The 17,705-nt window shown below is 40.3% G+C and overlaps 1 protein-coding gene across 2 annotated transcripts in view; it reads right to left on the bottom strand.

Moving 5' to 3' along the window:
- Nucleotides 1–1,273: 1,273 nt before the first annotated feature.
- The window catches only part of thrab (thyroid hormone receptor alpha b), a 145,081-nt gene continuing 128,649 nt past the window's right edge, over nucleotides 1,274–17,705 (bottom strand). For both annotated transcript variants that reach the window (XM_039661324.2, XM_089122077.1), the window contains 6 exons: nucleotides 17,368–17,468; nucleotides 16,382–16,529; nucleotides 15,565–15,770; nucleotides 9,881–10,027; nucleotides 7,992–8,250; nucleotides 1,274–7,041 (listed from right to left, as the gene is read on the bottom strand). In XM_039661324.2, coding sequence (XP_039517258.1) covers nucleotides 6,791–7,041; nucleotides 7,992–8,250; nucleotides 9,881–10,027; nucleotides 15,565–15,770; nucleotides 16,382–16,529; nucleotides 17,368–17,468 — 1,112 coding nt within the window. In that variant the 3' untranslated portion in view covers nucleotides 1,274–6,790. The remainder of the gene's footprint in view (nucleotides 7,042–7,991; nucleotides 8,251–9,880; nucleotides 10,028–15,564; nucleotides 15,771–16,381; nucleotides 16,530–17,367; nucleotides 17,469–17,705) is intronic.

A 17,705-nucleotide genomic window follows, 5' to 3' on the forward strand; every position in this document is an offset into this window, starting at 1 on the left:
CGGAAAAAAAAAGGACAACTAATGAATTGGTTGTGCATATGTGAGCAAGAGTTAGAGAGCAAAATATTCTAATAGTGGAATAGTTCTCCATTAGCAACAGGGAAATCATTAGTGATTCTATTTAAAGATGGACCTAAAACAAATTATTGACCTCATTTCCCTGCTTTCAATTCTCCACCTGACACCATATGCTTAGCCGAGAGCGGAGGTTCTTTTTGTACTAGAACTTCAAGTTCTATTACTTGTAAATATTTGCTTCTATACCGCATCAAAAGAGCCTTAAAGCGTGTCCAAAGGATCTGCCAGCAATTCTAGCCACATGGTAAGTACACGTACACACACACACACACACACACACACTTACCCCCACCAGCAGACACATATTGACAGCACAAAAGCATGCACACAGAAAACACTCAATGCCTAAGACCAATCCAACATTGGAGTGTCAGGAGCAAAAAAAATAAAATAAAAATATGGTTATTATGTCATTATACAATTTTCCATGAAGTCTTTCATGCATGTGATGAGACTTGTTCCCCCGATAGTGCTGTAACGTTTCACTCCACTAATGTATTGTGTACCTGTAATTTGCTTACATAATTTAAAGGTGCACTTTTCTAAAAACACTTTAAAAAAATATTGAATGTGAGTCACCTCAGTCAGCCATTTTGAGATCACATGACCAGCTACAGTAAATGCTAACCCACCTTTTATCATTCTTAAAAACTAGCATGATTGTATCCACGTCACTACACTGTAAAAAAAGATATGATCAAAGAGTTATGAATATGTTCCTACACTGCTTTAACTAATTTTTCAACTTTTTATGGTATACAAGATTCAACTCATTTTTAAAGTCAGTTTAAAGGAATTTAAGTTGAAATGACTTAAACATCCAAGTTGACTGTACTTAAAAATGTAAAGCAGAAACTTTGAGTTTTTTTTACATGGTGTCAGTGTGAATCCAAAAGGACATGAACACTACAGCAATCAGAAATATTAATAAAAATGACTCTGATAATAACAATGAAAAATGAGTGCACCTTTAAGTCAGACGTGGTTAACTGGGTCTGGTTCCACTGCATGATGTATTCACACATGTATTCTCACCAGGTTTTCATGACCACCTTTCGAGAGCCCCTTTGAAGCAGCCACAAGAAATGTGTGTGTATGTGACAGAGATGAACAATAAGGAGAAGACCACAAGACAAGAACACTGAAAGCACACCTTCAACTCAGAGAGCAAAGAATGATGAGCTAACAAAAGACATGGCTGGAATTTTTCAACATTTATTTAAAAAAAAAAAAAAAGTTTGTTATATTCCTTTTTTTGTGTCTTTTTTATTTCATTGATACCTGAGAGAATCCTTCAATAACTTTCCTTTCCAGTCTCATTTAAAACAGCTGTGGTGTGGACATCATCCCCGCTCTCTGCTCACACTCTCATGGCTGGGTGCATTCTGGAAATAAGCACTTGAACATGGTCACAATCTAATCAAATCAAGATACTCTCATTCGACTTCAAAATAAACACAGCAAAACCGAGGGCTTTGACATCACGGTGCCGAGGGCAGCCAATCAAACTCAAATATTCGAATATAGTGCGGTTTTGATGGGGTCCGCATACTGTTTACAGTTCAGTACGTTAAAGCTGAAGTGTGTGATTTCTGCGTCACTACTAGTTTGTTTAAAGTAACTGCCGGTTTCCAAAACACTCCCCTCTTCTGCTATTGGCTTTGTATAATAGAGTTAATCGGATGCATCTAATGATACAAATGTAAAAGATAATAAAAATCAATATATATAGAGGTCCAAATGTTGACATATCTCGATATAAGATGTTATATATAGTTTATACTCTTTATTAAGTACATAAATGGACCAAGTTGAACATATTTATTTAGTTTTTAGGCAGTTGAATAAGGCCACGTTTACACAAAGCCGGGTATTTAGCAAAACGAATATTTTCCCCCTCTCCGTTTTTCAAAAATAACATCGTTCAAACACCCGCATAAATACGCCATCGATCGCCATCATAACTATGCCAAACCTATTGGCGGCAGTGTAGGGAGAAGGATAAAGCCATGAAAGCCAATCAGAATCCTCAGAATCGACAAGAGAGAACCTAAAACGCCATTTCTCCCAGTTTACACGACGACACATAACCGGCGTTTTCAGAAATCTCCACTTTGGCCGGAGTTTTTAGAAATAATCGTTTTCTGTGATAAAAACGGGGTTTTCGTGTAAACGAGAGGCCAATCCGCAGGGAAATATCTGCGTTTTCCCTTCGTGTAAACGGGGCCTAAAACTTTTCAAAAAGTCCAGTAACATTACTGCCGCTCGTCAACGGCATCACAGTTGCTAGGCGACAAGAACAGTCTCCTGTAGGCTAGGCTGTTTAATTAACCAACGATCAGCGACCTTCGAAGAATGCAGCCTTTGAATTGGAACACAGCCAGTGTTTAGTGTTTATATAAGTTATTTCTGTGTAAAGTATTTTATAGAAATGATATAAAGTATTTTAACCAAAAAAATTACACTTCAGCTTTAAGATAGCCAGCTAAATTGTGAATATACAGATCATTTTCATTTTGAACATATGAAGTGGCGTTTTGCTTTCTAACAGGTAGTACCAATCCACCGAACCATGAGAGCATTTGACGCAAACACATACATAGAAACACAAATGCAGTCTCTCGACAGTGGATGACATCATCGGAGATCAGCGGAAAGTTGAACTAGCGCCCTCATGTGTTGGTGAGGGTTGACAAAGCAGGTCTCAGGCAGCAGTTATGGTCTTCCAAGACAAACCGAATGAGGCTCATATGCTGTTGCGGTGGGTGGGAGTGTTTAGAAAGTGTTTTCTAATCAGGGCTCACTGACACAGCCATCATGCCATCAGAGGGTTAAGCATTGCATAGACATTCTTACTTCCGGAGGTTTCCATCTTTCTCTGAAGACGACACAAAATTTGGTTAAATGGGCGAAAATAAAACTACACCACCATCAGAGTAAAACAAAACCGGTATGTACTGCTCTCCTCTGAGGAATCTGATTGGCAGTGGCGCGGTCAGTTAAGTGCTTCTAGGTACCAGGCCATACCCGTCTACGTCTCAACCAGAAATCTGACCTAGCGAACATACGTCTAGCTACCCTGTCAGAAAGAGCGGTTTGAGTGCGGGGCAGAGGGTTGCGGAGGCACAGGGTTAGATTGGTAATTTTATGGGGCACTTCATATTTGTATTGAACATGCACGTTTACGAGTGCACAAAAGCACACATACAGATGTGTGAAGCATTTACAAAGCTACGCAAGCAGTTTTCTTTCACAAAAACGGTTGGATCAGCCGGTGTTCTGGCCTGGACATCCAGTATGTGGCGGTTGCATATGGTTAACACGTAGTGATTTAATCTTTCAATATCTTTTTGTTTTGTATTTACATCCTTGGTTATGGCCAAAAAACTTGTAAAAGTACAAAAAAGAAAAACGAAACGAAACAAAACAAAACACAAGTATTGCACCTTGAAGGGCGGGCAATATATATATATACGCTCAGTAAGCTGTATGTGTAACATCATTTTGACAGCACTGTCCACTCTTGCTGGTGACCTGAAGTGAGGTTCTAGTTCACGGGCTCGGTTCCAGCCCAGTTCTGTCAGCTACATTCAATACCATGAAGCACTCTCTGTTGTCACAGATGCACACGTCTCCCTTTCCAGCCTTTCAGCCACTCCACATCCCATCCCATACACTCCCATTCCATCCCGTCGCATCAGTGCAGGCGACGCCAATGCATGCAACTGGTGTAAATGTGAAACAGATGGGCTTTCGAGGCCGAAGGAGGGGGCCGTGTGCTTCCGCGATCACATGAACGCTCAAGCGCGCATACACCCCATCGTACAGTTCAACACGTGCACTGGACGCACTTTGACACAAGTGCCACGCAGATAAGCTCTCCTCCCAAGTTCATTTAAGCTTTGTGTTGTGTGAGGTATGAGTAGATTGTGTTTCAGTTTTTTTTTTTCTCAGTTTCTGTTGCATTTTTTCCTAAGTCTTCTTTCATAAAAAACAAACAAAACGAAAAATATAAAAAGAAAATATTCCTGTTTCTTGTTGTAAATTCCTCTTGATAAAAAGATGAAGGACAGAAACACAGACAAACAGAGCAGTCGACTTATCATTACAAACTATAGTGAGGTGAAAAAAGAGGTGAACTTCTCTAGTTTACACTGCACGCATGGTCAAAAAGTGACTACGGCTGTTGTTTTTCTCTCTCACGTAAAGCAGTTAAGATTCGAAAACGAACACACACATTTCAGTTCAAAAACAAAAAAAAGAAAGAAACGAACAGCTCAAGCTCCGAGATTTGAACTCTTTGTTCTTGAGTCATTTTTTTTATTTGTTTTCTGGGTTTGTAATTATTTTCTTATATATCTTTTTTTTTATACCTTTCTCAAATAAAATTAGAAGGTAAAGCAGCATCAAAGCCCTGTGCTCACTCAACCAACCAATCGGAACCGCTGCGGCATCGCTCGTATTCCAAGAATTCCATTCCGGCCCTTTACGGGAATGCTGACAGTTCCTCTCGTTCTGATTGGCTGCCTTCCTTCGGAACCTCCTTAAAGAGCGACTCCTCATTCTGGCTCTTTCTTTCTGCTGCTCTACATTCACATTCATTCGGTGCTGCCATTCTTTGCATGACTTCAGCCACTCCTTTATCTCATGCCACTTCTGGCTTTGAGAACGTGCGGACAACGGTCCATTTGTGAATGTGTAAGTGCTCCATCAATCGTTACTGAGAAAGAACGAGACCGAGACATTGCTAGACTTAATACTGACTCTGAGGGTGTGCTCAGGAGCACATGGAGGTGTGGCCTCTGTTTGACAGAGAGGTTGAGGGCATGTCCACGGAAAACATGCAACTGAGCTGGAGGAGCGGGAGGGCTGGACCCATCATGCCTTAGTGCAAAAACGTAAAAGGTGCCAGGGTTTGAAACGTCTCCGAAGATTTGGCTCTTTCAAAGCTAAGTGCTCTCATTCAAGTGCTAGCTAGCTTCGCGGCGTCCCTTGCCCCACGCTGAAGAAACCAGCCGAACCCTCGCTCCGTTTTGCAAATTACTGCTTGGTATTGAAAAGGAAACAGCGATAGACCCATTTGGTTGAAGCCTGGCCACCTTGGGTCCTTCATCTGTAGTTCTCTCCATGGCTCCTCTTCGTAGTCATCGGTGTGTGCGGTTTAGTTCGCCGACTGTTGAAAACTAGCTTCCGTTGTGACGGAAATCAAAGTGACACTTGGTCCCACATGAAAATAAAAACAAGAAAATTAAAAAAAAGCCCATACAGATTTCTTTTTTCTTTTTAACGAGGCTACGATGAGGAATGGCAGGCCCTCCTGTCTACAGTGGTATTTCAACATAACTGAGAAGAAACTGTTTATTTCCTGGCTGTCAGTGTGTGAGAGTACGAGTGTGTGTAGGTGTGTGTAAATATGTGTGTGGCTGAGGGTAGCTGCCCTGTGTCCAGAGGTGAGGTAGAAACCTGTCCGCACAGAGGCAGTCATGGAGCCACAGCCAGCCAAAGGTGTGCCCACATTTGAGGTAAAATTAAAACAACACAAGGAAAAAAAACATCGACAACAGCCAGTCCGCCATGGGCCTTTAGGAGTGTGCGCGTGTGTTCGCACAGACCGGGCAACAGTAGCATCTGAGCGGAACACAGATGGGCTGGACTGAACTCTCAAAGCCCTGCATGGGAGTCCAGAACTACAGCACTGCAGTGCATACAGTAAAATGAGGCATTCGAGTTTTGAGGTGTGTGTTTTAGTACGTTTGTGTGTGTGTGGGAGTATGGTAATACTGTCTCCCTCCCAACACCTGTAAAACACAAATCAGCGTGGATCGGAGGTGTGGGGCGGCTGCATTTCCAACTCTGTGTGACTTTCATGGGACAAAGAGGGGCAAAAGTAGCCCTCAAATAAGCCCAGAAAATGGCAAGAACAAAAACAAAAGTCAGTTCTTGAAAAGTCAGTGAGAGGCACCCCTGAATCAGCACTCAAATGGCTACCGAGAGCATTTGAACGTGTCCTACAGTGAAGGGAGGGGCCATATTCTCAAAGGTCCCAAATCATTTTGAGTAGCTTTATTTAAATATAGCACCTGATTTGGTTTAAAAATGTCTTCCCGCTCCACACACCGGCTCAATATCAAAGAGAATCATGAGGTCTATTAAAGAAGCTCCACATTAGCCCAGAGCCTGGCGCAGCTACGGCGTGAGAACATAAGATACCGGCGATTAATCTCACAAAAAAGCTGAGATTTCGATGACTGAAATCAACTGACCACTTCACGACCTGGTAGAGGTCATGCCAGCTGCCATCCAGTCTTAGAAGAGGGCACCTTCAGTGGTGGCGTGACTCTACGTGTACAAATGCATACAAGCTCATCGAAGAATTCGACTCGTATAGGTACTGCACCTCATAACATACGTGTGTGTGTGTGTAGATATATATTCTGTCTAAGGTGTTGATAAACCAGTATAAGACATCATGCCGAGACAGAAGGGCCACGCATGGGGAGTTTAGTGGATGAGGGAGGGCTGAGTGTTCTGCCAAAAAGCCAAACCCCCCCCAAAAAAGTTGTTGAATTAACCACCCCTTCCCATATGAAAGCCTTTCTGAAGATGACCCCTGCCAATGCAGCTGCTGCTGGTGAGTTTGGTGCACGGACGGGGAGTGAGACGGGGAGAGAAACACTGGTTATGAAACGTTCCTGATTCTCCTGCCGCGGCGTCACACGTCCTGATCCTCAAAGACCTCCAGGAAAAGTGGGGGGAAGAGTTCAGTGGGGCATTCCACCTTCATGTGCAGGAAGCGGCTGGCGTGGCAGGCTCCGATCATGCGCAGGTCAGTCACCTTCATCAGCAGCTTGGGCCAGAAATGAGGAATGTTGTGCTTGCGATAGTTGATGTAGTGTTCGAACGCTAAGAGGTACATCTCCTGGCACTTCTCGATCTTCTCCACGGACGTCAGGCCTGTTCGATCTGGAGAGACGCAATGACAATACTCAGTATGTGACCAATTTAGCATTGTATCAAAATATTTGATTTAAAAAAAAACATCTAGTTAGGTTTCATATACTTTTGTATGGATCTACCACTACAATATTCACCAAATACCATGTTCCAAAACCAAAACTAATAAAAATAGTAAAAGCTTTCGGTAACTGAAATAAAGCATAAGTAATGTTAAGTATAGGGAAAAAAAAGAACAAAATGGCACTAAAATAAATAACAAAAGAAATAGCTAATTCAAAAATATGAATACAAATTATAACAGTATAGATCTTATGTAGCCCCGCCCCTTTTCAGCGCTGCGCCCGTTGTCTTTTGACTTCCGGTCTGTATTTTGACAGCGATCTTGCATAGCTATGAATGAACTGCTCGTCATTTGTTAAGACATCTGCTTTACAATGCTTATGATAAACATTACAATGCTCATGATAACTTTTGTTAACTCTACAATAAGTAAATCGACTTCACAAGCTAATTACTCCTCGACAGCGATGCCATAGAAATATACAGAGCGACCGCAAAACCGGAAGTTCAAAGACAATATTCTAAAGATGACGGCGCCCACGTTTCTCTGGTGCATAAGGTCTATACATATAGTCCTAAAATAAGTTTACGATGGAGAAAATGATTAGGGTTTTTACTTCCAGAACCCGCCTGTTACCGGTTTGATGAATTCTCTTGAACATGCTTTATCTAAAGAAGAACTGTTAGGGCTCAATCCTTAGCTTTGATCCCTGAGTTCTATTTCGAGTTTCGATCATGTTCCCATGGAAGACAGCAAGGTAGCTCACTAGCTTAAGAATCAGAGCCTTGCACTGATCACAAATCCGTTTGGTGTCTTCTTGCTGCTGATCCAGTTTTGAGATTTCTTTCACAAAGAATAATTTTGATATATGAGCAGGATCACTGTCCTCTCTCACCTGAGCTCATGAGCAGGACGGCCTGCAGCAGGGCCACCTCTGTGTCATCCAGGGTGAACTGAGCCAGACTCTTGCCCAAGTCAAAGATGGCGTCAGACACAACGCCCAGCCCTCCATTCTTGAGCTGCTCTCGTTTGACGGCCATCTCCCCGCTCAGGGTCAGGGTCTCGCTTTCTGGGTCGTATCGAACAGCGGCTCGTAGGGACATAATCTCCATACAGCAGCCCTTCAGCAGGATGATCTGATCCTCACAAGGCAGCTACAGAAATCAGAAATCACATGATGATACATAATGACATATGCTAACAGTAACCTGAAACCTTCTGTGGCACTGGTGCTCTGCTGTTTCAAGAGACATTTTGAAATATTTCACCAGGTGATTTTGCTTTTGTCGCAGAGACATTTAATCCGCACAGCTTTCAGTGGACGGGACTCTTTGAAGTTATTAATACCTAAATGGATGAATGACGAATTAAAGAGTGGGATGTTCTTTCTTATTAAAATATATATATATATTAAAAACTGCAAAAGATAACTAAATCCGCTACCGACAGGATGCTTTCCGTGTGGAACACAGACAAGCTTTTGTCTTAACGGTCAAATACATGTTCTTCACAAGTAACATTTACACTGATATACTGTATAAAACATTTCACATCAATTACAAAAGCAACAAGGTAGTGTTCAGTGTTTTTTTTTTTTTTGTATTATAGGCAGTCTAGGTGTATTGTCTGGAAGATATTGTCTCAAAGTCTGGAAAATACAGGATGCATAACGCTCAAAGTACAAAATAGACTGAGAGGTAGTGGATGACAAGAAATTTATTGTGTAGACAATAATAAATATTCTGCCATAAGGGTGCTGTGTAGTCTACTATGCAAGAATGTTCACACTTGCGGTTAAAGGAAAGATGGTGAATGTGAAATATGGAGAGAATACCACATAGCTATGAATGATGTAATGTGGCAATATTGCATAAACGCAAAGCCACAACTGTACAATTCATCCTAATTGTACAGTTAGAAATACATAAAAAAATCCACCAATAACTGACACATTCCCAAAATATGTGTTATTGTTTCATCAGCTGAACAATTTGGCACCAATTTCAAATAACCAGAGATGCCGTGCAATAGGTGGCGTTATGTACCTTCAAATGGATGTGCCAACCGCCATTAAAAGGACAAAAAGTTAAAAAGTGCATGCCTGACACGTGAGTGGTGTGTTCTAGCGCATCACACATACGTTCCAGCTTTCGTGTTTAGCATGTTTGATGCCCACTTTTGTAACAAATCACATGAAAGTAATTCATTTACTGTTTATTTTCATCTGTCGTCAGACTATCTGAGACCTAACAGACAGACTGGCATGTGACACCATGAGCTTCATGCTTTCTAACCTTATCTCCACTTTTTTTTTGCCAGTATTCTGCTTATTGTATATATAAATAACTTTGAATAACTTTAACACTGAATAACTTTAGTAACTTTAATAAAATAACACTGAATAACTTTAGTAACTTTAATAAAAATCTAACTATATATTAATTCATAGTCATACAGTGAAGACTATGTAGTGTTTTGATTTGATTTAATCAATTTCTGTATAAGAGGCTTTTATTTTTAAAAAGGCTATGTTTAATTTGTTTGTATCTTTTTTTCCTATTGTTTGTCATTCTCACTAAGATCAACTATTGATTGTTGATAGTGAATCAAGCTCCTCTGAAAGAACAAATTAAGGGGTTCGGTGTTATCACTGACAGGGTCACCTTAAAAGTTTTGCTTAGGGCCCCCAGAAGTCTAGGACCGGCATTGACAAAAACACTTTAAACAGTTCCAAAAAAAAAAAAAAAAAAAAAAAAAAAAAACAAAACCTAACAGCACTCTCACCTCTGAAAACATGGGCAGTTTTTTGGCAAAGTCAACAACGCGTGTGATGGCTGGGGTGATGATCTTGGTAAACTCGCTGAAGGCCTCCAAATCCACTTTGTCACCATCTGATGTGGGAACCACCGGAGACTGTCCGATGTCTTCCGGCTGCAGACACGGACAGATTCACAGAGGGTTAACTGTGACAATGTATTTCCATTGAAGAATAAATGAATGAATATACAGATGAGTATGAGATACATGTGTGGGCTCTGGCTTTGCAGTTATGTAGCCTGATAGCCTTGGAAAACCACAGTGTTTGGTGTCCTCAGGGTGGATTTGAGGTCAGCCATGTAAAAACTCTGGACAAACAGCCAAGTAGCTCTGGCATCTGGAGCAACATTCTATGTATGCAGTAAGATGTGTGTTACACAAGTCAGAATAGAGGTAATTATAAGTCCTCAAGAGACAGAGCTGCAATTACAGCATTACATGTTGGCTGTTGCAGATATATTTTTTCAATGCGGCTATGATTTATGGACTGCATTCAATACCACTGACATGTAAGAATAACAAGTGAATAGATTCACAGGAATGAAATAAGTGATTGAGAGTGAGGAATCACATGGCGATTTGGGCGGGGTCTGAGCCGGTCGGCCATGATGGCAGGAGACCCTATCGGTTGCCAGGAGCAACGCCTTCAGAACTTCACAGAGGCGTGACTAAACATTCCAGAAATAGTGAAAGAGAGACAGTGCAGCTTAGTATTTGTTTACATTTTAGCGATACGCCGCAGTTTCTATGGAAGATATGGAGAAGGAAGAGAAATGAAAGGGCTTATATCGGGAGACACTAAATAACAATGCTAGCCAGTTTTATTTAGAGAAACTGCTTGTCAATAAACTGACAGCAGCAACAGCGAGCAAAGCGTGATTCCAAAAGCAACACATTTCAGCACAGTTCGCCTTTTATTTAACACAAACAAACAAAATGAATACTCTGTTTTTCAACTAAAGTTGTTTAATTTGTTATAGATTATCTGTCCCACAAAAATGTTTTAAAAAGACACTTTTTTTTTTAAATGACGTACAACTCGGATTGACAGGGGAATGTCCGATCCGTCCGCTTAGCGTTGCACGGTAGGTTCAAATTAGAGCCAGACCAATATATCGGCCGGCCGATATTATCGGCCGATATTAGGCATTTTCCATAATATCGGTATCGGCCATTATAATGGCAAGTAAATGAATACTTAAAAAAATAAAACGGACGAAACACGCTTCAATCATCTCTCCTTGGCCTGTTATATTGAAAATGTATGTTTTACAACTTGCAGTATGATGTTATCTATTGCTAAATTATGGCTCATCATATCATATATCTATAGACTAGCTAACCACAAAGCAAGCTAATGCCAATATCATCAGTGGAAGACCGCTAACGTTAACATTAATGAGCTTGGAAACCACAATGAACTTTTTCTGCCTAAATAAAGTAATGATTTGTATTTATAGCTAGCATATCTCTAGTTACAGTCCCTGCATTGTAAAATGTAAGTTATACTTGCGAGGAGTGAACATTTAGACATAGAGAAAAACTATCAAACGTATCTTGTGCAGAAAAGTTAGCTTTTCTTTTACACCTGTGTGAAATCCAACAATATTTAATAATAATAAAAAAAAAAATATCGGCCGATATATCGGAATATCGGATTTTAAAGCACAAAAATATTTGTATCGGTATCGGCCTTCAAAATCCTTTATCGGTCGGGCTCTAGTTCAAATGCACATATCTGATTCCAATTAGATTTATTTCAATATATGAATGAGGCCTGAAACATCAATTGTGACTGAACTCTCGCAGTTTAACGTTACAGGTTTGGGGGTTTCTAAGTCTTGCACCCATCCACAGCAGAATTTTTCATAAGCTTCTAATGACTTAAAGCTTCTGAACTCTTGCATTGTGTAGGAAGCAACGTTAGGGACGGATACCAAAAACCAGGTAATTGACTATGTCAGGGTATGTGAAACGTGGTAGTGCGTCGGGTCTTTCATCCATTCTGTGGCAGGTTGTATGGGTCCATACATTATATATATAAACTCACCTAAAGGATTATTATAAACACCAGTTCAAATTCTCATTAATGCAATTCTATATTCAATATCTAATCAACCAATCACATGGCAGTTGCTTCAATGCATTAGGGGTGTGGTCCTGGTCAAGACAAAATTTCCTGAACTCCAAACTGAATGTCAGAATGGGAAAGAAAGGTGATTTAAGCAATTTTGAGCGGGGCATGGTTGTTGGTGCCAGATGGGCCGGTCTGAGTATTTCACAATCAAACGCACAAGCATTTCTAGGGTTTACAACGAATGGTGTGAAAAGGGTAAAACATCCAGTATGCAGCAGTCCTGTGGGCGAAAATGCCTTGTTGATGCTAGAGGTCAGAGGAGAATGGGCCGACTGATTCAAGCTGATAGAAGAGCAACTTTGACTAAAATAACCACTCGTTACAACCGAGGTATGCAGCAAAGCATTTGTGAAGCCACGAAAAGCACAATCTTGAGGCGGATGGGCTACAACAGCAGAAGACCCCACCGGGTACCACTCATCGCTACTACAAATAGGAAAAAGAGGCTACAATTTGCAAGAGCTCAGCAAAATTGGACAGTTGAAGACTGGAAAAATGTTGCCTGGTCTCGATTTCTGTTGAGACATTCAGATTGTAGTCCAAATTTGGTGTAAACAGAATGAGAACATGGATCCATCATGCCTTGTTACCACTGTGCAGGCTGCTGGTGGTGGTGTAATGCTGTGGGGGATGTTTTCTTGGCATACTTTGGGCCCCTTAGTGCCATTTGGGCATTGTTTAAATGCCACGGCCTACCTGAGGATTGTTTCTGACCATGTCCATCCCTTAATGGGGATAAATTTGGTGGACACCACCCCTTGCAACACAACAGCGACAGTCCTAAAGACCTCAAACTGTGCAATCGCATTTGTTTCTTTGTTTCTGGTAAAGCAAACAGACTGAAATAAACAAAGACACTGAAATCAACACAAAACGGCAGAAAAAAAGCGCAGTGCTGGCCTACACACAAGCTTTATTTTGTTTCATTGTGAGGTTGTGAGAACAAACAAGGCTCAGGACATTGCTGTGACAGACAAAATTACCCATATTATTTTTTTTTTTTCGTTTATTAGCGTTAAAGCTGCTAGGAAGCCTTCATGTGACATGCAGATCAGAAACTAAAGCACAGACCGAGGCTATGTTTAGAAAGTGAATAAAACGCAAAAGAATCTATTCAGCGATTCAGAATGTGCCTCTGAGGAACTTGGGATTTGTGTGTTTGTGCTTACGCTGTCTCAGATGGACGGGACTTTTTAACTGTGCCGCACTGGTGTATTTGTGTAAGTTTTAACAAGCATGAGCCAAAGTTTGTGTGTGTGTGTTTTCTTCCAGGAGGTGGGGGTAGCGCAGGCCTTGGATGCGTCCCAAACGCTTGTAAGACCCCAGTGTAAACGATCCCCTCTGCTGGTCCACCCTGGCCTTCTCACTGCTGAGAACTTGGCACCGCGCTTTCTCACTACAGAGATCTTAAGACAGCCCAGTTGGACTACCGAAAGGACGGAGTGAGTGTTCCCATGGAGAAAGAGAGTGCAGTTTATCGGGGTCACCCCGGGTCTCGGCCTTGCACTGTTATTGGAGGCATATCTTGGTAGTAAAGGTTATACAGGCTGAATTCTTTATGAGCCGTTTCACAGGAGTTCAGAGCCGGCCGAGGAAGTGGTTTCTCTGTCCCCTGTGGATGATCGTAACAGGGTCTAGTACAAGCCGAATGTTTAGATTGGTGTGCGTCAGGGCTTTGATAGTGCTCTTAATGACTGGGTGTTTGGTGGGCTAAGAAAACCTACTTTGGTTTCTATGATGGAGAGTCTCCAACCTCCTAGTAAGACATGTTCTGATGCCATGTTTTAAGTGAGCCTATTTAAATAATGTTTGAAGAACTGTTTTTTGGCCATTCAATTAAAGTCATTGGGGTCCAAATTATTGTAATGGACACACAAAACAGAGAGAGAAAAAAAGTCATAAAGCTAAGTAAGTCACTCCCTATTTAAGATCGACTTGTCTTTCAGGACAGATAACCCACTAGACGTTTGGTAGGCAGCCCATTAAACTTTGGGAAATATCCTGTGTCTCTCTCCTAAACTCTCTCTTTCCATTTTCTCTTCCTTTATCCTGCCACCTTTCACAGTAGCCTAGATTACTGTCTGAGAGAATGAGCGATAAACACCATCTAAACTCTTTCCTTCCTCTTTCCTTCCTTCTTCATAAACAGAGATGCTTTTACAAAGGCCCTTCATGGACACATTCCAGTTATACCTGCCAGTTGTTTTAGCACTCGCTGTCGCCTGGTCACAACTGATATTTGCAGACTGGTATTGTCACTCATTAAATTGATTAGCAAGCTGTGTAAACAAAAGCTAATCTGCACTGACAGATAAGGCTATAGCAATGCGCTAAGCTAAAACAAAATGTAGTGAGCAGACGGACAGAAATAAAATAAATGCACACAAATAAAATAAAACGAAGTTTAATTCAGCTACCTAAACATGTAAGATGTATGTGTAGACATCTACTATTATATGGAAATATTGTACTAATTTAGAAGCTACTATTTTCTGCAAAGCTGCTTTCAAGCTGAATGTATTGTGGTAAACGTAATACCAGTGTCATTAGAATTATTTATATACTATTATAATATTTATTAAGATTTTGAATTTGCTTTTAGGTTTTTAGTACTTTGTTGTGCTTTTGTTATGTATAATAACAAAAGCACAACAAAGCAAACGTGTATGGCTATATATAAACTATTTATAGTATTTATAATTCCTAGATAGCTTTAAACATATTTTTATTTCAGTTTTAGTCATTTTTAAACCATCAGCTTAACATTATATATTTCAGTAACTTGCCAGTGCAACACTTTCGTTTTTGTTTTTCACATATTTAAATTTTATTTTATTACAGCATGTATTACCGAAAACGTAATTTACTAGAGGTTCTGACAAAACGTTAATTACAGTCTATTTAAAATGTTTAATTAATCTGAATGAATTATATAAAAAAATCGGTTTGAATAAATGATTCAAAGACTCACTCATAAAGACTTCACTTGATTCATTAGTGGATGAATCGGCATTTTGAACAAATCTCTTGAATGAATGATTCAATGAATTTTTTTTTAACAGTCACTTATCGCCACCTGGTGGTGTACAATATAATTGATATAATCATTTATTTGAAGCGCCATATCAAGCGCCGTACATCAGTGTTTATACCTTAACTATAAACTTTTGTCAGTTCTTCTGTAATAATATGAATATTTGTACCAGAAATACCGATACTGTGATGTTGAAAAGACTGAGAAGCTGTTTCATACTTATACATGACGACTGTTCTCTCTGGCTAAGCGGCAGCACCGACAGAGATTTGCATGTTCTGGTGTGATTTGGTCAATTGGTTAACAGACACAGGCAAATCGTTGTCAATTAGGAATGAGATCGTGTGGTGTTTCAATTGAGATCGCAGCCTTTTAACAATTCACGGTGCAGGTAACTAATATTAGTTACAGTTTAAGTAAACAATAACAACCCTGTGTTATACAAACAAAACTGGCCTGACACCCGAGGTGCTTGCTTACCAGGAACTTGCGTTTCTGTTTCCAGTGAGAGCCCTGTGCATTGGTGTGGCGGTGAGCTTCTGTCACCATACGGATCAGCTCCCACTCTGAGCTGGTGGGTTCTGGCCGGTTCTGCAGGGTCTTGACCATCTCCTCCTTCTTCCGCTTCTCACGGTTCTCCTCAATCAAGCGTCGTTTCGCAACCCGTTTGGAATCGTCCAGAACCACTACGCCAAAGAGAAAAATTGGTTAACTCTCCCACTCTCACGATGCATAAAACCACAGTGCAATTAAGTTCTGATCCTCTTAATTTGCTTTTCCAGTAAATCTTTCATTTTAAGGATGGAAAACCTGTTTTGTTTCCTGGAAAACAAAAGTAATGATTTTGCAGCGCAGAACGGCGGTGACAGAACGAGTAAGAACATCGAAGAGGGATCAAAGAAGGAACAAGAAACATCCATAAAACATTATAGAGTAGAAAGAGAGAGGGAGTGACAGAGGAAGACGAAATGCGGTTTGGGTTGAACATGTGCTGTACATATGTGAGATGTATAGACATACAGAAGGGGAACCCCGGACTGAGCATTTCACCAGTATAGGATTAATGTACCTTCGATGTCAGCATGCATTTGTGTATGGAAGGAGTAGGGCTGAATTCATGATCCAATACAGTGGAGTCCAAATTCTATTAAGTTAGGACAACTTGCTGATGATCAGTGAAAATACAGACTTGCAAAGTCATGTACTGACCCATGTTTTTATATGTCTCCGTGTGTGTGTTTTTGCATGTTCGATGATTTTGTATGTTATTTGCATGAGTGTGTGTGAGGTCACTCACGATCCATGGCCATGCCGACAGCGATGCATTTCTTGAAGCGGCACAGCTGGCACTGGTTGCGGGTGATTTTGTCGATAATGCAGCAGCCATCGTATTTACAGGAGTAAGAGGGGTGGAGGTTCTTCTGGATGGTGCGTCTGAAGAATCCCTGGGAGTGAACAAATAGGCTTTTTGTATAGTTTTGCTTGAAAAAAATATCTAAATATCCTTTTGAGAAGATATCCATATCCATCCTTCCATGAATTAAGTTGAAAATATGAAAGAGAACATGTGTATCTTGTATTAAGAAGCCTAATAGTTGCGTAGATGAAGGCTTAAAATAAGCAAGCAACAACTATTTGCCAATGATATCTTACCAACTCTTATCTTAACAATATCTTCCACAATGTTGTCTTGTTTTCTGTAGGGTTGCCAAAAAGCTCAAATTTCAGTGGTCAATACAAACTAGTCTTAATGACAAATTTTATTCTACAGGAAATAAAAAGAATAAGCTCTTGAACACATTCCCTTATTTAGGGAAACCCTAACAAAAAACAAAAGAAAAAAGATCATAAATGATTAAATTACATTAAATTAAATAACCGCACAGAGCATGTGCAAGTTGTTGACCTCCCTAATTAGATAGATGTTTAGCAAACGTCTTTTGTTTTCCAGTAAGGGGATCTGCAAACTCTAAGAGCTCTTCAAATCAGACAAGTTTAGACAGGTCTCACAAAGACTTGCACAGCGCAGTTGTCACTCACAATTCTCTCTCTTCACATAAAGAGAGACAGATAGTGGATCAGATGGTTGACAGGGTTTTATTTTAGGCTAGACAGGTTTGATATTCATAGGAGTCTAAGTTACAAAAATGACAACAGGGTGTATTGTTGAAAAGATTGGACCAGCTCCACATCATGACTCTATGAGAAGTGACAGTCTAGTCTGTACAAGTAGACGTGGGGCCGAAGTGTTTGTTAACACATGTCACTGTGCACAAGTCCTACCTTACAGCCCTCACAGGTGATGCAGCGGTAGTGGTAGCCTGTAGCTTTGTCTCCACACACCACACATGGCTCATCCTTCTCCAGATAGCTGGGGATGTACCCTGCCATACAAAATAAAGAAATACATATATTAAAACAACTCTTACCTGATAGCAACTACCAACAAATAAGTACATTAAATAACACGACAAAGCACATACTGAGAAACCAGAAGTCAGCAACATTTATCTCTATATATCTCTATATTATCTATCTATACATTTCTCTCTATATATCTATATATTATCTATCTATATATTATATATAATATATATACAACACATACATACATTATACAT

The sequence above is a fragment of the Pimephales promelas genome, chromosome 17 (genome assembly GCF_988280905.1).
Source record: "Pimephales promelas chromosome 17, fPimPro1.hap1.1, whole genome shotgun sequence".
NCBI classification, from domain to species: Eukaryota; Metazoa; Chordata; class Actinopteri; order Cypriniformes; family Leuciscidae; genus Pimephales; species Pimephales promelas.